The sequence below is a fragment of the Leptosomus discolor genome, chromosome 1, assembly GCF_034619465.1.
Source record: "Leptosomus discolor isolate bLepDis1 chromosome 1, bLepDis1.hap2, whole genome shotgun sequence".
NCBI lineage: Eukaryota > Metazoa > Chordata > Aves > Leptosomiformes > Leptosomidae > Leptosomus > Leptosomus discolor.
The window spans coordinates 14,566,248-14,591,881 of NC_141391.1; the positions used below are offsets into that span (position 1 = coordinate 14,566,248).

At 40.0% G+C, this 25,634-nt stretch overlaps 1 protein-coding gene across 1 annotated transcript in view; it reads left to right on the forward strand.

The window, feature by feature from the left end:
* The window catches only part of CNTN5 (contactin 5), a 264,199-nt gene that overhangs the window by 219,545 nt on the left and 19,020 nt on the right, over positions 1-25,634 (forward strand). The window contains exons 14-17 of the mRNA XM_086481748.1: positions 716-874; positions 1,298-1,447; positions 18,271-18,341; positions 21,836-22,070. Of these exons, the coding sequence (XP_086337874.1) occupies positions 716-874; positions 1,298-1,447; positions 18,271-18,341; positions 21,836-22,070 (615 nt within the window). The remainder of the gene's footprint in view (positions 1-715; positions 875-1,297; positions 1,448-18,270; positions 18,342-21,835; positions 22,071-25,634) is intronic.

Consider the following 25,634-nt stretch of genomic DNA (forward strand, 5'->3'; position numbering starts at 1 on the left):
ATTTGGTGCAACTAAGTGGAATAAATAATCCTATCATTTCTCAAGTAAGAAGTTGTTGTGGTTTTTTTATTTGTTTTTAATGGAACTGTAGTAATTACCAGCCTTCAATATATTTGGACTTGAATTTTGTTTTGGTTTTAATAGCTTTCGATCAAACAGTTAGTGGACTTCCATCAGGATAGTAATCCAGGCGGTTTCCCTGAATGAGTGAATTTGAGAAAAAGGGTGAATGCTGTATTCTTGATTCAGTTATTAGTAATATTGTTCTTCAAGAAGCACATCCACTTATGTTCCATTTTGATTACTATTTGTCTTTCCTGCTGACAAGTCTTACACAAAGAGAAGATGTGATTGCGACTGGTCAGTCTAGCTTGGATCTTCTTAAAGTTGCTCTTTTTTTCCTTTAATTTTAGGTTCAAAACAGTTATAATGGAGGATTTTTTTTTAACCTGTTTCTATTTTTAGTTCTTCTGCTGTCACTCTTACAAGTTAATTGACACTTACCTACACAGCATTTAAAGAGTAGAAACAATCACAATTTGCCAGCAGAAATCATGGAAATGAGGTATCTCCATGATGTAGTAGTGTGAGTTTTAACCCTTGTATTTCATGGATATTGGACTCCACCGGGTCCCTGCAGAATGCATCTCCTCTATTATTGCTCCTCATCTGCAATGATGGTGTGGTCTGTTTGATTATTCCACTTTATTTCTAGGTCCTCCTGGTCCCCCAGGGGTTGTAATAGTGGAGGAAATTACAGACACCACAGCAACACTCTCCTGGAGTCCTGGGGCAGACAATCACAGCCCTATCTCCCTCTACAACCTGCAAGCACGCAGTCCATTTTCTCTTGGCTGGCAGACCGTAAAAACAGGTGAGAAAAACTTTGAAACAGCACAAGTAGACTGTTCAAAACTCCTGCTCATCACAATAATAACCACTGGCAACTGCAGGAACAGATACTCTTAAAAGAACAATGATAAATTAAAAGTACTGATTTTTTTTTCCTTTTTTATTCCTTTCACGTTACTTAGCAACAGCTCTGAAAGGACAACACAAAGACACCTGCCATGATGCATCTGTGAATAAGCAGAAAGCTCTCCCCGATGTCCTTCAATCTGTGTCTTTTCAGGAGTACTACAGTGCCAAAAACTTAGCTGTGATTTCTGACATATTAGATCCTTGATGTCTATCATTTCTGATGGCCGTATTTTATCACAAAGTCCACTTGCCATTGAGATACTGCATATGAGCTTCAGATTTCTGAGTGACCTACACATTTCTTTACTGTCTGCAGTTCCAGACGCAATAAGTGGAGACATGGAGTCTGCTATGGCTGTCGAGCTGAACCCTTGGGTGGAGTATGAGTTCAGAGTTGTGGCAACTAACAAAATTGGGACCGGAGATCCAAGTGCACCATCACGAGTGATCAGAACCAATGAAGCAGGTAAGGTGATATGTATACCAGAAACAAGAACTATTTTAATATAATAACAGAACTATTCTCTTCTCCCTGGCACACAACTGTGTGTTCAGTCATCACTGTTTCAGCATGATATTCTTTGTAATGAGGAGCTGATTTGTTTTCATTAGAGGAATATTGTTTAATTTACAGAAATTTCAAACAAAACCATTCCCTGCTGTCTTACTCCATCCAGGCTCCTGTACTCTTAATCTTACACTTAAGCCATTGCTGCCTGCCCTCTGGCAGGCTTGCACTGTTCTTTGATTGCAGGCTGCTTCTCAGTCTCTTCAAACAACTGCTCTCAATCAGCCTCTCCCCCCTTATTCTTCATAACTTCTCTCCTTGAAGGTGCACAGAATTTCTTTCAGCAAGATAGGGAAAGCATGGAAGTTACTTGCTTTGAAATACCTTATGCTCTAAGTGTTTCTTTGTCATGCACACTCTACTATGAACTGTTATTACATTTAAAGAAATTTCATTATATTTCTGACTGGGATGGTACTGTGGGAGCCCAGGAGAAACATTTATATCCTATTCGGGTCTCTTGAAAACTGCAGTGGCCTCAGAAAGTCTGGAATCATTGACAGTAACTTGGGCAGAATGAAGGGATATAAAGAAGGACTGGGAATCTGAGAAAAATCCCTAGGCACCTAGAGAGATATGTTTTAAGAGGCAGAAAGAGACAGAGATAGGGTTTGAACAAAGCCTTAGAAGAGAATTGCATCTCAGGACACTTTCAGATCATTCTTCATTCTCCTTTCTTATCTAGGAGGCTTAGACACTTTTGATTCTGTTTTGATGTTTCTTCAGCTGAATAATTTGCAAGTAGTTTATTGATCATACAGAATAGAAGAGTGTCAAATTCAAAGATTCCTCTTGAATTTGAAAGTATAACTGATTTTGTAGTTGTAAATATTCTGGACAAATACAGCAGTTGTGATGCACTCTATTCTCATTAAGGGAGATTGAAAGAATTACAAGTGACAATGCCAAAATGTGTCTGCATCTCTCATTCTGAAATAAAATTTGTATATTTTAAGATATTTTAATCTTGTGCCTCAGCTACACAGTTCAATTGTCTGTGTACATGCCACTCACAAACATTCACAGCAGAACGTTCAGGCTGATTTTCTTTCACAGAACCGCAGAATCAACTGAAAACTTGTGGCTGGAAGGACATCTCTAGTCCAACCTCCTGCTCAAAGCTGGGTAAACCAACTTCAGAGCAGGTTGCTCAGGGCTTTGTCCAGCTGAATCTTTGAAACCTCTAATAAGGGAGACTGCACATTCTCTCTGGGCAACCTATGCCAGCAGTTAAGTAATCTTATTGTGATTTTTCTTTCAATATGTGCAGCCAGAACTCCCCCTATTTCAGCTTATGACTACTGTTTCTTGCCCTCCCACCCTGCACTACTATGAAGAGCCCATGTCTGTCTCCTCAATGACACCCCCATAGGTGCTGGAAGCTGCTGTTATGTCTCCCAGAGCCATATCTGCTCCAGGCTGAACAAGCCCAACTCTCCCATCCTCTCCTCATAAGGCAAGTGTTCTAGCCCCACCATATCAGTGGCCTTCCCTGAACTTGCTCTAGTTAATCAATGTCTTTCTCATTTTGACACCCAAACTCAGATGCGCTATTTCAGATGCAGTCTAACAAACCTACCTTCAGTTGTAATAAGATGTGTTTAATTTTTTGTGCTTTAAATAGTTGTGTAGTTGCTAGCTGATATTACATTTTACTGTGCAATCACAGAACTGCACTGAAGTGATTTGATTCCTATTCACGCTTCCTTTCCAACTCTCCTCCTCATCTTCTGAAAGATCCCCACAGTGTGAAACTCAATAACTTTATAGCAGAAGCTTCAGATGCAACATACTTTGCTTCATTAAGAAAAGGAGGAAAGGAAAATTAAATAAAAAACATGAACTACTTTCCTCTCAAACGATTTTCAAAAAAATCTTATTTCACTACCATTATTCTTTCCTTGATTTTGTACCATATTTCATTGGCAGTGAAAATTCTGCTGAACCCAAATGTTTGAAAAACTTCTTTATTATTCAGGTGGTACATATCAGAGAGATCACAAACATTCTGGAAAAAGTTTATCCTGTAATAGGTTGCACCCCTGGGATTATGCTTTTTCATATTTATGAATATGTTCCCTGTTTTTGAAAGGATGGTTCAGTATTTTAATTGGGGAGACATATTTAAGCTGTGAGCGAATGTTTTTCTCAGAAACTGAAGCTTGAAAATGTTAGATTTCATCTAGCTGTCATGGTTTTTTTGGTTCCTTCTGTTTCCTTCCCAGTCTTTACCAAACAAAGGCTGTATTTACTAAAACATATTCCTACTACTCCAGTGAAAGTCTTCTTCACACACATCCGTTTTCAGTATTCCTTTGGACTATTATTGCAACTTCACCTCTGTAAAAATGAATTGATAAATCAAAATAATAATCAGTAAAAAAAAGATTGTGGGACAGGCAGAGCATGCAGTGTGTGGTGCACTTTCACCTGATGATTGATATTCATTTCTGGGTAATACTCCATTATTGCTGTCATCAGAAGGAACAGGGTCTTTAACTCAAGTAGCAACGATCTGTACTCCAGTACATGGGGCTCCTCCTGACAAACAACACTGTAGCTGACACTAGTGCAGGTCTTCTTGAATAATATTAAGTTCAAATAGGAAAAAGGCCACGCTTTCCGATTCCCAGTTAGGAATATCTTTTTACTACCAGGGTTACAGCTGCACAAATGTCATGTTAGTAAGGAGTGTTTTGTAGCATGACATTGAATTCCAGACAGGTGCCAGTAAAACAACTTAACAGCCTTCAGAGAAATTGAAGCTGAATTTATTTGGTGTGCCTGCTTAACACGGCACGGTACAGCAGAAGTCTGCTGCCATCGCCTCAATTTCAAAAGACATTTTTATAAGAAAAAGTTTTGTTTCTATTTCAGTTGTGAATGGTTTTGGGTTTTGTGGGGATATTTTTATACAAAAAGATAGATGCAGTCTCACCTTTTTATGCTATAGAGTGAAAAAACAGGAGTTACAATGAAATATAACTTCCCAATTTGTTAGAACCTGCAAAGAGTTGTACAGTTGGAAAAATAACACAATGGACTCTGCTTTAAACAAAGAATTGATTAAAAAGAAGAAAAAAAAAAAACAAAACAAACCCTGTTACACACACAATTCTTTGCAAAAGATCATGCTGCTTATAATATGGCACTCTTGCAATGCCGGAGGCTTCATGATCTGCCTCATTCAGGCAGCCACCTTTTCCTGATCTCCAGATATGCCTGAAGTCCAGAGCCTGTTTAGCTCTGTCCTCCGAGACAGCTTTCAGTGATTGTGTCAATTATCACCCTTGGTATAGTTTTCAGATGACAAAGCCAAAGAGGCAGGAAAGATAGTAATAGTTTTCATTAGGTTTCATGTATGGTTTCTCAAATTAAAGGACATTACATTTCAGAAAGAACATGTCGTCAACCTCCCTACTCATGACCCAGGCAGAGTAACCTGGCTATTTGCAGTGTTGTTAGATGTGGCCCACAAGTGAAAACAGGCAGGCTGCTCCTGCACTGCCTAAAACTCCAGAAATATCAGCCTCCCAGCAGAGGAGGTGACTGTGGCTCATGCTCAGATGAGAGTTGAAATCCATCAGGCTGAATGATAGCTGTATAGACAACCCACAGAGGCAGCAAATGTGTGATTCATTATTTTATACTTAAATGGAAATTGGCATCTGTAATTTACCGGCACAAGCTAATTTGACTGGAGACTAAAGTCTTCTTCTCTCCCCACACCTCACTTATTTTATCACTTCTTCCCCAAGACAGTAAGAGTGGTTTATATTAGACATTATCTAAAAATAAAACAATACTTGGGATGTTTTAAGGAAATCAACAGAACAATAAATAGGTTTCTACTTGCTTTAATTTTCTAATTAAATCCTGATCTTGTTACTTAGTTCATATTTAGTTAACATGATTGCTTTTCATAGCTACTTTCACCAGAATGGATAATACTGCAATTTTCTGGCACGTCTAACTTATAGTCAGCTGCTGCATTTCTGTCAGTTCTAGCCTTGATACATATTTTACAGGTCCACAAGGTGAAAAGAGCCAATAACATGAATTTAAACATGTCTGGCATTCCACTAAGGCAGTCGGGCATTTGAAGCCTGGGGGCAAAGCATCAATTACATTATCTATTCATGAGGAAACATGGGGAGAGAGAAATTGAGTAGAATCAAAGTTTAACCCGCTAATCATGCATGCAAACTTGGTGTAATGCACTCTACTAGTAGCAGATTGTACACAGGCTTTATTTTTAATAAGTCCTTCTTTTCCATTAAGTTGTCCTTATTCTCAGCTAGAATTTCTTTATAGCATAACAAGAAATGCCTCTGTCCCAGGAAAAAAGTTATCTGTTTTAGACTGGGGTTTTTTAATGTGTTTTTGTTTGTTTGTTTTTTTTTTTTAAGTGGGAGTGGGGTTTTATTTGTTTGTGACCTGTATAAAAGAAGTTTTAACTTTTCCCATTATCATAACTATTTTTACTCTAGAAAAAAATTAATAACCTGCTGTATCTGTGACATTTGGGGATAATTATGTAGGCTACTAAAGCCTTTGTAGAAAATGTGCTTTTTCCATAGGGAAAAACAAAAAGAGAAGAGAAGAGAAGAGAAAGAAGACAGTAACCATTGACTGCATGGGCATATTTAGAACCAATAGGTTACTAACACATAATATTTCAGGCTCAAACTAATAAGCAGTATGTATTGACAAAGAATCCAAATGTGTGTGCTACTAAAAGACAACAGGAAAGCTAAGGAATTGTTTTTCTGACATATATGCCACAGCATTTCAGATTTCAGTCCTGTATGTTGTGATTTGGAGGCCATTCAAATTGAGTCCCACAGCCGTGCATGACACTATCATCAGTGAATAGAACTGAATTCTATCCCTACTAAATTACAAATATTAAAAATACAGAGGAAAGGAGAACAATAGAAATGCAAATCCTGAGACCAGTTGGGGCATCCTTGTTTTCTAATCATTGAATACAACATATCATCAGCTTCTGAGATGCTGGCACATTTTACATTTCATTCCTGAACAGATGAGGTGTGAAATGTTTTCCTGGGACGGTGAGAACTCAAGGGCTGGCCTTTCACACAGTGAAAGGTTTTTTACTTAACATCCCTGTTTCCCAGATGTGTATTGCAGGAAACAGATACACAGCTATAGCTATAAATACAGATATAAAGGAAAACAACTGAGAAGAAAAAACTGCTGAATGTGTCATCACTTTGGTCCTCACATTAGGAAGTTCTGCCAAGCTGGCCACAAACCCTTTTCCCTCAACCCATACCTTTTCCACAGCTAAGCAGAGTTGGTCTTCAAACTACATCTGTATCTTAAAAGATACAAAAAGCTCTAAAAGAAATGTTAGGGAGTGTTTCCACTGTGTAGAACTCAACAACTGTGATGGAGTAGTCTAATGTATATGGCTAAGGATGAGGAGGAGGGCCAGCAAGGCAGACATCCTGTTGGGAGTCTCTTATAGACCACCCAACCAGGATGAAGATGCTGATGAAGTGTTCTACAAACAGCTGGCAGAAGCCTCGAAATCACCAACCCTTGTTCTTGTGGGGGACTTCACCAGACATCTGCTAGAAACATAACACAGCAGAGAAGAAGTAGTCCAGGAGGCTCCTGGAGTGTGTGGGAGATAACTTCCTGACACAGCTGGTAAGTGAGGCAGGGGAGATGCTTCGCTGGGCCTCCTGTTTACTAACAGAGAGGGATTGGTGGGTGATGTGGTGGTCGGAGGCTGTCTTGGGCTTAGCAACCACGAAATGATAGTTTTCAATTTTTGGCAAAGTAAGGAGGAGGGGCAGCAAAGACAATACCATGAACTTCCAAAGGGCAGACTTTGACCTGTTTAGGTCACTAGCTGAGAAAGTCCCTTGGGAGACAGTCTTAAAGGGCAAAGGGGTCCAGGAAGGCTGGACATTTTTCAAGAAGGAAGCCTTAAAAGCACAGAAGCAGGCTGTCTCCATGTGCCATAAGACAAATCGGCAGGGGAAATGGCCTGACTGCCTGAACAGGGAGCTTTTGCTGGAGCTTAGGAGAAAGAGGAGTCTACCACCTTCGAAACACGGGCCAGGCTACTCAAGAAGAGTACAGGTATTTAGTTAGATTGTGTAGAATGAACACTAGGAAGGCAAAAGCCCAGTTAGAACTCAGTCTGGTCACTGTTGCAAGAGATAATAAGAAGTGTTTCTACAAATACATTAATAATAAAAAAAGAGCCAGGGAGAATCTCCATCCTTTATTGGATGTGAGAGGGAACATTGTCACCAAGGATCACAAAAAGGCTGAGGTACTTAACACCTTCTTTGTTAGTCTTTAATAGTCAGACTAGTTACCCTCAAGGTAATCAGCCCCCTGAGGTGGAGGACAGGGATGCAGACCAGAAGGATTCCCTCATAATCCAGCAAGTAGTAGCTAATGATCTGCTATGCCAATTGGATACTCACAAGTCTATGGGGCCGGATGAAATCCACCCAAGAGTGTGGAGGGAGCTGGTGGAGGAACTTGCCAAGCCACTCTCCATCATTTATCAGCAATCCTCATTAACGGGAGAGGTCCCGGGAGACTGGAGGCTTGCCAATGTGACCCTCATCTACAAGAAGGGCTGGAAGGAGGATCCGGGGAACTACAGGCCCATCAGCCTGACCTCGTTACCGGGCAAGATTATGGAGCGGTTCATCTTGGTGTGCTCACAGGGCAAGTGCAGGACATCCAGGGAGTCAGGCCCAGCCAGCATAGGTTCATGAAAGGCAGGTCCTGTTTGACCAACCCGATCTCCTTCTGTGATCAGGTGACCCACCTAGTGGATGAGGGGAAAGCTGTGGATGTTTACCATGGACTTCAGTAAGGCATTTGACACCGTCTCCCACAGCATCCTATTGGACAAGCTGGCAGCTCACAGCTTAGACAAATGTACTCTTTTCTGGGTTAGAAACTGGCTGGATGGCCAAGCCCAGAGAGTCGTGGTAAGTGGAGTTAAATTGAGTTGGCAACTGGCCACCAGCGGTGTTCCCCAGGGCTCATATTGGGACCAGTCTTGTTTAATATCTTTATCAACGACCTGGATGAGGGGATAGAGTTCACCCTCAGCAAGTTTGCAGATGACATGAAATTAACCGGTAGTGTTGATCTGATTGAGAGTAGAGAGGCTCTGCAGAGGGATCTGGACAGGCTGGATCGATGGGCTGAGGACAATTGTATGAAGATTAACAAGGTCAAGTGCCAGGTCCTGCACATGGGTCACAGCAACCCCATGCAGCACTACAGGCTTGGGGAAATGTGGCTGGAAATCTGTCTGTCAGAAAATGACTTGAGGGTGCTGGTTGACAGCCGGCTGAACAAGAGCCAGCAGTGTGCCCAGGTGGCCAAGAAGGCAAACAGCATCCTGGCCTGTATCAGCAATAGTGTGGCCAGCAGGAGTAGGGAGGTGATTGTGCCCCTGTACTCGGCACTGGTGAGGCTGCACCTCGAATCCTGTGTGCAGTTTTGGGCACCACAGTATAGGAAAGACATTGAGGTCCTGGAGCGGGTCCAGAAAAGGACAACAAAGCTGGCGAGGGGTCTGGAAAACATGTCTTATGAGCACCACCTGAGGGAACTGGGGTTGTTTAGTCTGGAGAAGAGGAGGTTGAGAGAAGATGTTATTGCTCTCCACAGCTACCTAAAAGAAAGTTGTAGTGAGGCCAGTGTTGCTTTCTTCTCTCAAGTAATTAATGACAGGACAAGGGGTAATGTAACCAAGTTACACCAGGGGAGATTTAGACTGGATATTATGAAAAATTTCTTTACTGAAGGAGTGGTTAGACATTGGAACAGTCTGCCCAGGGAGGTGGTGGAGTCAACAGCCCTGGAGATGCTCAAAAGACGTATAGATGTGGTGGTTAGGGACATCACAGAATCACAGGATATTAGGGGTTGGAAGGGACCTCTGGAGATCTTGTAACCCAATCCCCCTGCCAGAGCAGGACCACCTGGAGTAGGTCACACAGGAACACGTCCAGGCGGGTTTTGAATGTCTCCAGAGAAGAGATTCCACAACCTCTCTGGGCAGCCTGTTCCAGTGCCCTGTCACCCTCACAGTGAAAAAGTTTTTCCTTATGTTTAGTGGTGGGCTTGGTAGCGTTAGGATAATAGTTGGACATGATGATCTTAAAGGTCTTTTCCAACTAAAATGATTCTATAATTCTATGATAACACCTGCAAATGTACATTGAGCAAATATTTTATTAAGGACTCAAGCCAAAAATTGTAGCAATATCAACATTTTATTTCATTTTGCTTTATTTGACAAGGTGTTTCAGAATTTATACAAAAAAATCCATGTGGAAAATATCTTCATGAATACAAGATTCAAGCAGAGTAAGAAAGACCTTGTGATTAAAGTATAGAATTGGGATTTGGGAAATCTGGACTCAATTGCTTATCAGAAAACTCTCTGTAATTTTAGGCAGCTCACAATAGCATTTCTTACTCTAAAAACAGGAGGTTAGTAAGGCTTTTGCTCCTTTTTGTCTTTCCTCTATCTCACCCATTCAGATTGCAAAATTGAAGGATAGGGACTACGTCTAGCTACGTGTTTCTACAGCAATGCTATAATCAATTGTAATCTTGTCTGCTAAATACTTTTGTTCAGCACAAAAGTTAGGACATGCTACAAAATTAAGAATCTGTCACTTCACAATAAACAAAACACACAGAATTGAAAAAAGCCACTTGACATTTCCTCAGGAAAAAAAATACAAAACAGAAACACTTTAAAATGCTTATTTATTCATTCAATAACATTTTTTAATTTCTTTACAAGATTGGAATGTTAAAAAGAGGATGAACTATTTTTTTCAATTATTTTCAGTTTTTCCAGGTTTAGTGTGACATTTACTTTTCCATAAAGAAAGGAATCTAGAGCTACAGTAGATTAAAAGACTTTTTTAGTTCACTCACTGAAGTAAAATTGGGGAGAATAAAACTGATTTTAAACAAAAAGCAGATTTTATTTTCTTTAGTAAATTAGAAATAAAATAATGATTTTGGATAAAAAATAAAAATCTCTGTAAACTCAAACCAAAATATCCTTTTTGTCTTCAAAGTTTTAATTTTTCTACTTTAAATAAAACTGAAGTTAAATTCAATTTATACCATTTTTAAAACACAAATGACTTTCACTTATTGTAATGTCAAAATGAAACATTTAATAATTTTCAATATTTTGCCTAAAAGTGAGTACCCAAAATGTTTTAATAGTCTTATATTTACAGACTACCAGAATCCACAGTTTTCTATAAAAGAACCCCAGAAAATCCGTCAGCCATGCAGTGTGAAGATAGAGGAATTTTTAAAACTGAACCAAAACCCTAACTTAAGCACCCTAAAGCACAGAGGAGTTTTCAAAATTTTGGACACAGTGTAACGGGTTTGTGTGGCAAGGTCTGGGTAGCTGGGGTTAACAGGGGTAGATTTTGTGAGAAGTCACTAGAAGCTTCCCCTGCGTCCGATACAGCCAGTGCCAGCCGGCTCTAAGATGGACCCGCTGCTGGCCAAGGCTGAGCCCATCAGTGACGGCGGCAGCGCCTCTGGGACAACGTGTTTAAGAAAGGAAAAAAAAGTTATTGCACAGCAGTGATTGAGTGAGAGAGAGAGGAGTGAGAATATGTGAGAGAGACATTTCTGTAGACACCAAGGTCAGTGAAGAAGGAGGAGGGGGAGGAGATGCTCCAGGTGCCGGAGCAGCAATTCCCCTGTGGCCTGTGGTGAAGACCATGGTGAGGCAGGCTGTCGCCCTGCAGCCCATGGGCGGTGGAGCAGATATCTGCCTACACCCTGTGTAGGATCTCACGTCGGAGTAGGTAGATGCCTGAAGGAAGCTGTGAACCCATGGGAAGCCTGCACTGGAGCAGGCTCCTGGCAGGACCTTTGTCCTGTGGACAGAGAAGCCCGCTCTGGAGCAGGTTTGCTGCTAGTGACCCCATGGGGGGGCCCATGTGGGAGCAGTCAGTTCCGGAATGACTGCACCCCATGAAGGAGACCCACGCTGGAGCCGCTCATGAAGAACTGTAGCCTGTGGGAGTGTAACGGGTCTGCGTGGCAAGGTTTTGGTAGTGGGGGTGTTACAGGGGTGGCTTCTGTACAAAGCTGCTAGAAATTTCCCCTATGTCAGATATAGCCAATGCCAGCCGGCTTTAAGACGGACCCGCCGCTGGCCAAGGCCGAGCCCATCAGCGACAGCGTTTTTCACCTCTGTGATAACGTATTTAAGAGAGTGAACAAGTTGTTGCGCAGCAGAAATTGCAGCGAGTGAGAGGAGTGAGAATATGTGAGAGAAACATCCTGCAGACACCAAGGTCAGTGAAGAAGGAGGGGGAAGAGGTGCTCCAGGCGTGAGGGGGGCTCATGCTGGAGCAGTCGGTTCCTGAAGGACTGCACACCATGAAGGAGACCCACACTGGAGCGGTTAATGAAGAACTGAACCCATGGGAAGACTCACACTGGAGAAGTCATGGAGGACTTTCTCCCATAAGGGGTACCCCACATCGAAGCAGGGGAAATGTGTGAGGAGTGCTGCCCCTGAGGAGGAAGGAGTGTCAGAAAACAACAGTGTGATGAACTGACCCCAACCCCCATTCACTGTTTCACCCCCTGTGCCACTGGGGGGAAGGAGGTAGAGAAAATTGGAATCAAAATTAAGCCCAGGAAAGAAGGGAGGGGTGGGGGGAAGGTGTTTTAAGATTTGGTTTTAATTCTCTGTACTCCTCTCTGAGTTAATTGGTAATAAATTACATTTTCCTTTAATCGAGTCTGTTTTGCCCATGACGGTAAATGCTGAGTGATCTCCCTGCCCTTATCTCAACCCCACAAGCCTGTTGTTTTTTTTTTCCCTCTCCCCTGTCCAGTTAAGGAGGGGGAGTGATAAAGTGGCTTTGGTGGGCACCTGGCATTTTGGCCAGGGTTAATCCACCGCAGGGAGGACTCACACTGGAGAAGTCATGGAGGACTGTCTCCCATCAGAGGGACCCTACACTGGAGCAGGGGAAGCGTGTGAGGAGTCCTCCCCCTGAGGAGGAAGGAAAGACAGAAAACAACAGTGTGATGAACTGAACGAACCCCCCCATTTCCTGTCCCCCTGGACCGCTCAAGGGGAGGAGGAAGAGAAATCGGGAATAAAGTTAAGCCCGGGAAAGAAGGGAGGGGTGGAGGGAAGGTGTCTTAAGATCTGGTTTTATTTCTTATTACTCCTTTCTGAGTTAATTGGTAATAAATTACATTTTTTTCCCCAAGTCGAGTCTGTTTTGCCCATGACAGTAAATGCTGAGTGATCTCCCTGACCTTATCTCGCCCCACGAGCCTGTTGTATTTTTCTGTCCCCTGTCCAGTTGAGGAGGGGGAGAGTGATAAAGTGGCTTTGGTGGGCACCTGACATCCAGCCAGGGTCAACCCACCACACAGTGGAACTCTGGAAGGAAAGCTAACATCTACCCCAAAATGTTCATGCTTTCATAACTATGGTATTACCTACCACTTCCAAAAGCTTCACCTAACTTTACATTTAAATACAGATTAAAATACATAGGTGGCACTGTCAGCAGTTTTCAGCACTTTCTAACCAGTGCTCCCATACACAAATCCCTCAGCAACATCAGTTCTGTCCATACATTTCATCCTAAACAAAACCTGCTGCTTTTCATGCATATTTAGCTTGTAATGATAAGATACACACAAATTATTAAACAACTGACTGCGGATTCATGTATAAGCTTTTCCTTCCTATATCACCTTTTCTTCATTTATATTTTAAGCTTTTTGTCAAATGCTTTATAGGACTGCTGAGGGCTATGTTCTTCATCCCTGCTCTTCGAGAAAATGTCAAAAGTTTTTTTGTTTGTTTTAGGGGAAATGTTTCACTTTCATTTTCAGCGTATCACAGTACTTCCATGAAAATGGAAAACAATAAGAAACAAATTCTATTTCTGTTCAAATAAAAATCCTGGCAAAGTAATTTCAAAATTGTTGTTTGTTTGCCTTAAATGGAGGTTTCAACATCAACATGTGCCAGCATACAGCCATTATTTACTGTGAAGTACATCTAGTCACCATATCTTTCAGAACACAGTTTTCAGTACTACCTGTTGTTCACATTACTGGAATGATGGAGAGACCTGGCCTTTAACTTCCACCCTTACCAGTGGCTGAAGAAACAAAAGAAAAGAAGATCCCAAAGAGCTTATGGTCTAAGAATAAAACAGGAGACAAGGGAGAAGAGGTAGCTGACAAAGGGGCTAGTGAGAAGGCTTTGATCAGAATTACAGACATATGATCAAGCTAAGCATAGTCACATTTTATGATCCTAAGGACCAGTTTTAAGCCAAGGAGTGATTCATTTTTCAGTAGGTGACATTCTCTCATCTTCTTTTTAAATAAGACACGTTAACACAGCAAAGAGCTCTTTGCCACTAATTGGGGTGTATATTTTGAGAAGAAACAATACTGAATTTCTCAGCTTTATTAAACACTAAAGAAAAGAGGTCCTAATGTCCTTGTGCCCCAGACACATGGACCCTGTGTCTGGGATCCAAGTTTAGTCATCATACATATTTGGTGGAAAAGCATCTCCATAAATGTCACTGCTGAGAATTAACAACTTGAAGATTGGGAAGTCACTAATTGCATGGCAATAAGCTTAGGTTACAAGAGAGTAAATTCAGATATAACACTGATATAAAGGTGATGCTGCTGAAAGGGTTGATAACATATAACCTTGGTGCTTCTCAAAAAATGTTTTCTTTTAACAATTTTCTTCACTTAACAGTTACTCATTTCAAAATGCCCCCCTCTAACTGTGTATAATCTGCTTTCGTGCAGTGCAGAGGAAATTTATTCCTTTGACACATTTATTCTTTTAATGGTTATTCATTTGAGAGAGTTTCACTATGTGAATGTACATTTTAGTTTGGTGCAAAAGAAATTCATCGTTTTGACAGTTTTATTCTTTTAACGTTTGTTCATTTAAATAGTGTTTCAGTCTGCAAAGCTGTTAACAAGAAAACTCTAGAAAGAGGACACTGCAGGTTAAATAAGTCCATCATGTTGGATGCTGCAAAGGAGTACAGCATGTTCTCCTCAGTAATGTGGCACTTACATAAAAACTTCATTTATTTTTACAACTTAACCAAAAAATGCCTTAGAAAAGCAAGGAAAAATGGGTGCTACAATAGGTTTAAGTATGCTCCATTAGAGGTGGCTTCATAACGATTGCATGTTAATTAACTGGCAGATGATTCTTCAACTGCATCTTTTCATTGTAGAACATTCAAACCAGTGTTGCACAGTGACTGTTTTTATTTTTTTTATTTTTTTTATTTTTTTTTTTTAAATCCAGAAGCCAATTCTATTTATTATCTTTTTGACATGTAAAGATTAGGTCTTAGTTTAAACTAATTCATGTCTCCAGTCAGTAGAGTCTAAACAATCTTCCTCATTGTTTAGACAGTTATGTTTGGATGGGATAAGCCACACCAAAGATCTGCATTCACTGGAGAAGGAGTTTGGACTACAAGCTCAACCTGGATGACTTGTTTCCCACTAGCTAAAGTTAAACTGCAAAGCAATTCAATCATCAGATTATACAGAAGTCAAGAGCTTTCAGCAGACAGTAACTATGAAAGATACATTTAGCATGTATGTAGAGGGAAGGAAGGAAGGAAGGGAAGGAGGGAGGAAAAAGTCAAAGGCACCATGTTGAACAGATGAACACAACTTTACTGGAGAAAGATATTTAACACATTAGAAATGTCCCCAATCAGTCTGGTAAGTACCACAGATTAAAGGGCACTTACATCATTTCCCACAGTGTAAATCAGAAGCAATTCATAAGATTTCTGTGTTTGCACCATTTAAGAGAAAAAAACAAAATTTGGCTTCTGTTCTCTAAAGGGAGATTTAGAGTTCAAAAAACACTACACAAATGAATTTTGAAATTTTATGTGAACTTCTAGGATCTAGTAAAAACTGTACTTCCATTGAACTCAAGCTGCTAATAATCAACATGGCAAATAGAGAGGACTGCGTACATTTACTTAAATTATTTTTCTTTGTATAGTTCAAAGGCACAATGCTACTCCGTAAGTAAGCTGAACAGCATGTAATAAGGCCTTAACAGTTCATGTCTCACAGTCCATATCTACCAATGACCTCCATATTGCTATATGGAAGAAAAGAGAAAGTTTGTATCTTAGGACATATTTAATCAAATAAAGAATGCAAGCGTTACCTGCTTACAGTAAATAAATTCAAGACATTAGCCATTTTAGGAGCTTCATTAGAGATACTAAGTAAGATAAAAGAAATTATACTGTTCCAACGGAACAATTAAGATTGCTGAAGTTTTACAAAATATGATAACCCAGTTCACACTGATGATGGTAGTTATTCCTTTTAAAGAATTGCTCATTAAATCAGCTGCTCATATGTGCTTTCAAAGCCATAATGGTGGTCTCAATTTTTAAAGAACTATGAGTAGTATTGTTTCCAGCATTTTGAAAGAAATGATAAGGGGTGTCTAAGGATGGTTACTCTAAAATTTCAGAAAATTTTCTCCCTGGTAAAGAATACAAGAATAGATTTACAAGAACTGAAACGTTCTAAATCATTAATGACCTGCTGAATCAGGTGGGTACCCTAGTGATGGAGGATATGAAGAAGGCAGAGTTACTCAATGCCTTCTTTGCCTCAGTCTTTACTACTAAGGCTGGCCCTCAGGAATCCCAGACCCTGGGTGTAGGGGAAGAAGTCTGGAGAAAGGAAAACTTTCCCTTGGTTAGAAGGATAGGTTAGGGATCTTTAAGGTAAACAAGGTACTCAAATCCATGAGCCCTCATAGGATGCGCCTGAGAGTGCTGAGGGAGCTGGCAGAAGTCGTTGCTAAGCCACTCTCCAGGGTGAACAGGAGAGGTGTCTGAGGACTGGAGGAAAGCCAATGTCACTCCAGCCTTTAAAAAGGGCAAGAAGGAGGGCCTGGGAAACTACAGGCCAGATAGCCTCACCTCCATCCCTGGAAAAGTGATGGAACAGCTCATTCTGGCTGTCACCTCTAAGCATGTGGAGGAAAAGAAGATTATCAGGAGTAGTCAATATAGATTCACCAATGGGAAATCATGCCTGACCAACCTGATAGCCTTCTATGATGGCATAATTGACTGGGAGGATGAGTGGAGAGCAGTGGATGTTGTCTGCATTGACTTAAGCAAGGCTCATATCACATCCTCATAGGTGAGCTTGGGAACTGTGGGATAGATGAGTGGACAGTGAGGTGGATTGAGAAAGGGCTGAAGCACAGACTTCAGAGGGTTGTGATTAGTGGTGCTGAGTCTAGTCAGAGGCTGCAGCTAATGGTGTTCCCCAAGGGTCAGTACCAGGTCTGGTCTTGTTCAATGTATTCATCAATGACCTGGATGAAGGGACACAGTGCCCCCTCAGCAAGTTTGCTGATGACACAAAACTGGGAGGAGTGGCTGACACACCAGAGAGCTGTGCTGCCATTCAGTGAGACCTGGACAGGCTGGAGAGCTGGACAGAGAGGAACCTAATGAGGTTCAATAAGAGCAAGTGTAGGGTCCTGCACCTGGGGAGGAATAACCTCATGCACCAGTACAGGCTGAGGGTTGACCTGCTGGAGAGCAGCTCTGCAGAGAAAGAACTGGGAGTTCTGGTGGACAGCGAGTTGACCATGAGCCAGCAATGTGCCTTTTTGGCCAAGAAGGTCAATGGTATCCTGGGGTGCATTAAGAAGAGTGTGGCCATCAGGTTGAGGGACGTTCTCCTCCCCCTCTACTCTGCCCTCGTGAGGCCACATCTGGAGTCCTGTGTCCAGTTCTGGGCCCCTCAGTTCATGAGGGACAGGGAACTACTAGAGTCTAGCTAGAGAGGGCTGTGAAGATGATGAGGGGACTGGAGTATCTCTCTTATGAGGCAGGTCTGAGAGACCTATATCTGTTTAGCCTGGAGGAGAGAAGACTGAGAGGGGACCTTATAAATGTCTGAAGGGAGGGTGTCAAGAGAGTGGGGCCAGGTTCTTTTCAGTGGCGCCCAGTGACAGGAGAAGGCACAGCAGGCTCAAACTGGAACACAGGAAGTTCTAATTCTCCTTCCCTGGAGAGACTCAAAGCCCACCTGGATGTGATCCCGTGCATCCTGCTGTAGGTGAACCTGCTTTAGCAGGGGGAGTTGGACTACGTGATCTCCAGAGGTCCCTTCCAACCCCTGCCATTCTGTGATTCTGTGAAATTGTAGATACATACTATTAATATTCTAAGATTTTACTTGAAGTCTGAAATATGTCTGGTTCCCTGGCATTTGATTTTGGGTTGTCTATTAAAAAACACGTTAATAAGATAATTCCTGGTTTATCTCTTAGATGATCTGTACATTGAAATTTTGACTAATCTGCAGAAGACATAGTGCTTAAGCAGCCTTCTATCCCAATGTAATTTTTCTTCTCATTTTATGCTTTGTTTGAGTTTACCAGCTTGACTATGGAATTCTCTGAAATGAAACTTGAGCAAAGTTTCTTTACCACAGTGCTATGTTTGTTATTTCTGTTCTGAATCAACAGTCTTATGTGTTCTGCAGCAACTTATTACTGTGGAGAAAACTTCAATGACTTGGACATTCTGTTTTGGTTTGTGTTTTTTTTTCCTTCTTGCTCACAGTTCCAAAGACACCTCCAGCTAACGTCAGTGGCAGAAGTGGAAGGCGACATGAATTAGTAATAGCATGGGAGGTAAGGGAATTTTCTGACTAAAGGTTTTGTTTCATGTTTACTTCTTTGAGGGCAAAGTAAAGAGTACTGTACTGGGGTTTCCTTACAGCAAATCTTGGCAGGACACGAACACAAAATACTGTTCTTTAAATACGTTCTAAGGTTTCAAATAATGTGCATTTCCATGTGGTTTGAACAGGTGACATTACAGCAGTAGGTTCAAAGTTTTGCTAGTTCATAAGTCTTGTCTTCCTGATCTACTGCTTGGGTTGATTTGACTTTTCTGGATCGTACATAAGTGCTACATTAGATGAAATAATACTAACAGAAGAGAAGGAAAACCTTGTAATATTTTTTTTTAAGTGTTGCATAAAAATATAAAACTCAAGACCTGAAAGAGACCTTTATTTTGACAAGAAATTTGTGACGCAAGATGCAACACAGATGTATGACTGTGCCAGTGGACAATTGGAGGAGTGGGAGTTGCTTTCTCTGCTAATCATAAATAACACAATAGAAGAGAGACTTTTCTTGAGGAGTTTTAAAAACTTTGAGATTCATCATGAAGAGTTTCAGATTCAGAAAATATACATAAATATATATATATATATATATATATATATGTATAAAACTAAGAAAAATTCCATCAAATAAAGACACAGGTTTTTAATGAAAAAACTTTTAGCCTAGCCAAATTGAGGACAGATTTGGATGGTAAGAGACACACAGAATTCTGACTAACTGCTTAAAATAGCAAATTTTAGGGCATCTGAAGAGGCTCTCTTCTGTTGACATGTCTGCCTTTTTTCACAGTAGCTACCTGACACAGCTGAAACAGAGATTATTTCAGTTTGCTTTATAGTCTATAATGATAAACAGCAGCATCTCTCCTATTGGGAAATAATTTACTGATCTCAAAAAAAGCCATCAGGTGGCTAGAACTGTATCTTATGTAAACTGGCCTAATCCCAGTCCTTGCTACAATATATTAGTATGTAGTACTCATATTAAGCGTCTTTATAGTGTTCCCCAGGTGACTGGAGTGGGGCACTACTGGAGTGTGTTACATCTCCCTCTCTGTCAAGGGTTCAAGTTTTCTTTCAAAAAAACCCAGAGACTCATAGGTATCCCTTCCTGCAATACAGATACAACAGACATTTAAGAATTAGCAATTCCCATAACATAACTTTCAGTATATATTGACTTATTTCCACAAAAGCCAGCTGATGCTTCTTCACTTATAGCTAAGGAGCGCAAACTGCCATTTTTGTCAGTCCTTCCCCTTTGTTTCTGATTGACTCTTTATTTCCATCAATACCTAGTGGTGTTCTTCCTAGTGTTAGTACTTTCAGCCCAGTGTTGTTTCACTCTTGAACTGCCTAAAGTCATTAATCAAATTAAGATTACAAGAACATCACAGTATTTCATTTGTGCAAAATATAGATCGTGAAGTGAGCATATTTACATTTTTTAATTGTTTGAAAGATTGCTACCATTCCAAATTATAGTCACTGTCTCTTCAAGAAATGGCAAAAAGATAGAACAAAAGACACAAAACCATGAAATGAAAAGTGAGTGTTGAAATTTCTGCTAAAGAACTAACCCTAGTGCATTGGATAACACTCCAACAACTCACTACAAACTACTGTGCTGTCTGGTGTAGCCACTGTGTTTCTGTAAGGCACAACCACAGTGTAAGTTAGCATAACTCCAGCATAGTCAGTCTGTGCTTTTGTAGGATCCGAAAAAGTCTTATCAGACTTACACAGGCAATAGGAATAACAAAGTACTTTGAAGCGATACTGAGATGGTATTTGGGTCTCTGGGAATTCAGGAAAAGAATAATCTACCTAGGGTCCTGAATTATAGTCAGCAGGTTCAACTAAAGTTTTATTCACACAACTTTAATTCACAGACCATGTGTTTAGCATCTGCAGTGAAATCCCAGGGTTCTACTTCTCTTGCATTTCCGGCTTTTTCAATAGCAACTGCCTACTGCAAACTCCATAGGTATAGCAGAGATGCAAAGCTCCTCCTTTCCAACTCAAATTGCTAGATTACAAAGTCTGTCTTGTTTTTGCCTCCTCTGCCTTTGGAGTCATGATTTTTTTTTTTCTTGGATACATAGTGCACAGCTTCAGAAGAATGGGTAGAAAATGGTGTCTACAGGTGAGGTGCCTGGTGATGATACACTCACTTGCAATGTGGAGGGGGGAGGATTTGGTGTCCCCTGTGCCTCTGCACTGATTCATGTGTTCATTAGCTGCAGATCTAGGATGGGCACTTCAAGAGAGGGTGATTAGATACCCCTTTTTTTTGGTATTTCCCATAGGCCTAATACACTGACAGTTGTTAAACATAGCCTAATTCCTAAACTAGTCCATTGACTTTATAAGAAATGTAGGCAGTAAATTAGCATGAAAAATTCCATTCCTTGAGCCGGACATGTAAGATTCAGCTTTTGCAGTGCTCAGCCTCTCAACAGATAAATCCCTTTGCTGACTGCCTGCTTATGGCAGATGTATCCCAATTTAAGTGGCTAATTTCACAGATCCTCAGAGAACAGAAAAGTAAATGAGATTTTTTTTTCACGAAGGCTCAGATTGAGTTAGAACAACTAGGTTTTTTACATCATATGCTGTCTCAAATTGAACCCTAGATTTAAATCACAGAATCACAGAACAGTAGGGGTTGTAAGGAACCACCGGAGATCATCCAGTCCAACCCCCCTGCTAAAGTAGGTTCACCTCCAGCAGGTTGCACAGGAATGAATCCAGGCGGGTTTTGAATGTCTCCAGAGAAGGAGGCTCCACAGCCTCTCTGGGCAGCCTGTTCCAGTGCTCTGTCACCACACAGTCAAAAAGTTTTTCCTCATGTTGAGGTGGAACTTCCTGTGCTCCAATTTGTGCCCCTTGCTTCTTATCCTGTCACTGGGCACCACTGAAAAGAGCCTGGCCCCATCCTCTTGACATCTGCCCTTTAGATATTTATAAACATTGATAAAGTCACCTCTCAGTCTGCTTTGCTCTTCTTCAAATCCCTAAGACTTGATACACCACTTGGATACAGAAATTAGACAGGCTGGCACTTAAAACCCAAGAAAGTCCTACTGTGGTAATTGTCACTCACATCATATTTTAGGATCCTGTACCAATATGTTGCTCTACTTTTTTAACAAGGTCACTGGATGGTGCTATTCCACTAATAGACCACCTGTTAAAGCATTAACCACAAAGTGGGAGATACAGAAGAAAAAAATCTTTCTGAGCCCAATAGCTTATTCAATCCTAGGACAGCGACCTAACTATGGTGATTACATGAAGGAAATCTCTTACAACATTCCTCTTCACAAGCAGTTGGCCCTATGTGTTCCCAGGCATGATAAGTAAAATCTTATAATGCAACTGTAAGGGATCACTCTCATAGAAGCAGGCCAGATTATAGTCAGCCACTGAGTGACTGCTTTCTAGATTAGTAAAACCACATCTGATCATTACCTGAACTTTATTTTTCAGCCAGTGTCAGAAGAGTTTCAGAATGGAGAAGGATTTGGATACATTGTAGCCTTCAGACCAAATGGAACACGTGGCTGGAAGGAAAAAATGGTGACATCTTCAGATGCCTCAAAGTTCATCTATAGAGATGAAAGTGTGCCACCTCTGACTCCTTTTGAGGTGAAAGTTGGTGTTTACAACAACAAAGGAGATGGTCCCTTCAGCCCTATTGTGGTCATCTGCTCAGCTGAAGGAGGTCAGTTCAACATGAAGTTAACTTGTATATTATGAACCGTATTAACATATTTTTATATAATATGTCCTATTATACCATGCTTTTTCAATCTTAAATTTCAAAAATGTTTGCAGAAGTGCTAAGTAACATTAAAGGTAGTCTTAACTTTAGACTGGGCAACTCTAAAAATTAGTAAAAAAAGGCTGATATTTTCTAGTGTTTCTAAGGTTCATGATACTTTTTTTGATAGGTTAATCAGACGACAGCTCAAAGACTAAATAAATTGACTTATGAGTGTTCATTTCCTGGTTAGTCAATAATAAAAGTACATAGAATGCAATTATGTTCTTATTTTTATTATTTATTTCTGTTTTATTTCTTTTTTAGTTTGTTAGTATAAAGTTTTGAATTTATGTTAATGTCCAAATATTAAATGTGAATTATAAAAATCGTTCTGAAGAAAAAATGAAATTTATTTCCTGAAAATTTCTGTATCAACTTGATATAACTCTCAACAGTATTTTGTGAAAAAAAAGACTAATTTGTACTAATAAAAGAGGTTGTTCTGCATTAATAGGAGCCATTGTATGAAAATTTCCGTATGAACAAAAGGTAGATAAATGTTATCCATGGGAATATTTTGAGCAGCTCCATTACTGGAAATCACAGACTTCAGTTCTTTACTATTCTATCTTTGAGTTATCCCACTGCCTCCTGATAAGAGAATAAGTACAGTCCTAGTACAGATGGGAGGAATTTCATACCATCTCTGCAACAATGCAGTATGAGGATAATGGTATTTCATGTGAAGCTGGAACACATTAAATGTTATTCCATATTAGCCAGCAATAAATGTGCAATTTTGGAGCCATGATGTATCAGAGATTATCTGCTACAATTCTCTCACAGTGATTATAGAGGTTAGAAATGCTGTTTTTGGTAAAAGCAGTTCCAGTAATTTGTTTGTGTTCCACTGTTTGGATGACTTTACCAAGTATACTTATTATTATAAAAACAATTACGCTTTAAAATGTAAAAATTGACCAGTACAACTTGGAAACTTCACAGTTGATTTCCCTGTTCCTCAATGGAAAATGATGCTGTGAGACTGATGATGATGCCTTCATTATTTAACAATTTCACACCCTAATCAGAAAGTTAAATAAAAATGGAGTTCTGCAAGGGAAGAGAGGCAAAACTTTAATGGATTTTTTTTTTTGAAATATGAAAAGTTATTTTAACAAAAGCTGAATGCTGCATTGTAATAAGTAGTCCTTTGTTTGTTATTTGGGCAAGACTGGAAATGAAATAACCAGTAATATTTAAATCAATTATTCTAACATTTCTTTTAAAACATCAACTTTACAAATTATCTTAATGAATCATTAAAATTAACTTTCTTTCTATGCTCCCAGAGACTATCTCTAGAAATCAACTTTTCTGATTATAATTCAGTTACTTGAAAATACCTCCCCATCGCAGCTTTGCTATTCCAGTGTCTGAATGTGTCTTTACATTAGACTTTCCTTTCCTAAGAGGAATTCTGTGGGGATAGATACTTTCTAAAACTTTTATTTGAGGGAAAAAAAAATGGGATGCTGTGACAATACAGCGCAAACTTAATTCATAAAAAGCTTTTCTCCAGAGTAACACTAGGTGGTATACTGAAAACTTAAAGGAATAACGAAACAATTTATTACAGCTAAGTTTTGGGCAACATGGAGACTGAAGACAATAGCCATTTCAGTTTGCTATGAGAAAAAGGGGAACCGGGTTTGAAAAAGGCATGGACTTTTACACATAAGGAGCTAAACAACTGAAGACAAAATTTCTCAAGGATTTCTATTGAAGAGGAAATCTTAAATAAAGATTAACAGTACAATGTATTACGGTCTTAGGGCTGATCCAGCAAACCCTTAGCTTACTTGCTTTTCATCACACACTCAATTCACTGCTCTGCAAACATCTAGCATAAAGGCCTAGGACAAAATTATTAAAAGTTAAGGAAACTTTATGTTACATATTAAAAGATTTCCCACATCTGCAGACTATCTACAATTGTTTACTGGTATAACAATTTTGTCTAAAAGCTAAAACCTGTTGCCTTTGCTAAGCACACAGGAAAAAATCCAAGAGCTTGCATAGGACATGCTGGACAAGGAAGAAATTCTTCATTTATTGAGAATGAACGCATTTCTCTTTTCTGTATGACAATGACTGCACATTGTGTGCTCTCTCAACATTCAAAGCCTATTTGTGATGGCTCTGTGTTATGCCTGGGCAAGCAGCTTGGCAGGTGATATTAAGATATTCTTCTCTGAAAACACAACTAATTGCCCTCTGATTACACAAACTGTCTCTAATTGAAGCAGAAGTCTTTAAAAAATGATGCTTTTCTTAAAGAATCTCAGAAAACAGAAGAAAAATGAGTGCTTTTCCATAAGTAAATAGAGGGGCTAATCCTTTTATCTCTATCTCTAAGGCAGATATTTAGGAGATAATATGATACCAGTCGTTATTGAGGGATCAATGTTGGTGATAACCCAAAGTTGAAGGGGAGAAAAAGCTTGACTGTTTATAGATGTTTTAAGACATTTCTTCTCCTTTATTGGTCTTTTGACTTCATAGGAAACATCACCAGGATACAGCTCATGGGAAAGTCTCTCCATGAGCTAAAGATGCAGATGAATGTAATGGAAGAATAGAGAATAGAATGGAGAAGTAGATAAAAAGATTGTACAAAACTAGCTGAATAACCCAGGAGGGAAAAAAACAAATGTGACCCTCTGGAAAAGATGGCTTAATGCAGCAGAAGAGTTTGAAGGAGTCTTTCTTGGAGACCTTAGGAAAGGAAAAAAGCAAACAATCAAGGAAAGAAGAATAAAAGCAGAGGTCAGATGTTTTCATGAAGCAAAAGAGGTGATAAGAGCCAAGGACCAGTTCTGAAGAGGGAATGAGTATAATACACAGATGATGCAGGAAAAAAGATGTACAATTCTCTTCAATAAGAAGGTGGAACAGAAGGACACACTAGACATGTTCCAACACCAGGAAAAGACAAGCCCAAACCTTTCAAAAAGGAACCCTTTAATAAGAGAAAGAGGCAGAGGAGCACATGGAGAGCACAGTAAGCTAGACTGCCTGCCAGAAGAAACTTTGCAATGTGTAGGCCCGGGGGCTGAAAAGGAGTGTGAACAGAGCAGGGAGAAATCTTCTGACTGTACTTTCTGCCAGGAAAATAATAGTATCAGAGTCATGCTAGAACATACCGAACCAAAGCACTGAACTGCAGTGCAGGCACAATTATTTTGATCCATAGACAATAAAAATTGTAAAGGCAAAACATATTGAAAATAAAACAATGAACACAAGCAGTGTAAAGCACTATTTGTTCTAACATTTATGTATTCTTTGGAGATTTTTCTTGATGACTTCATTCCGCTTAAATACTGAGGTGTTACAATGCCAAGCCTACTAATACAATCTTTCAGTGTCAGGGAAATCATATGCAGTCTTTATGTGTGGTTTTAATTCACTGGAAGACAAAAACTGGGAAAATCGGAAATATAGCAATGGAGAAGGAAA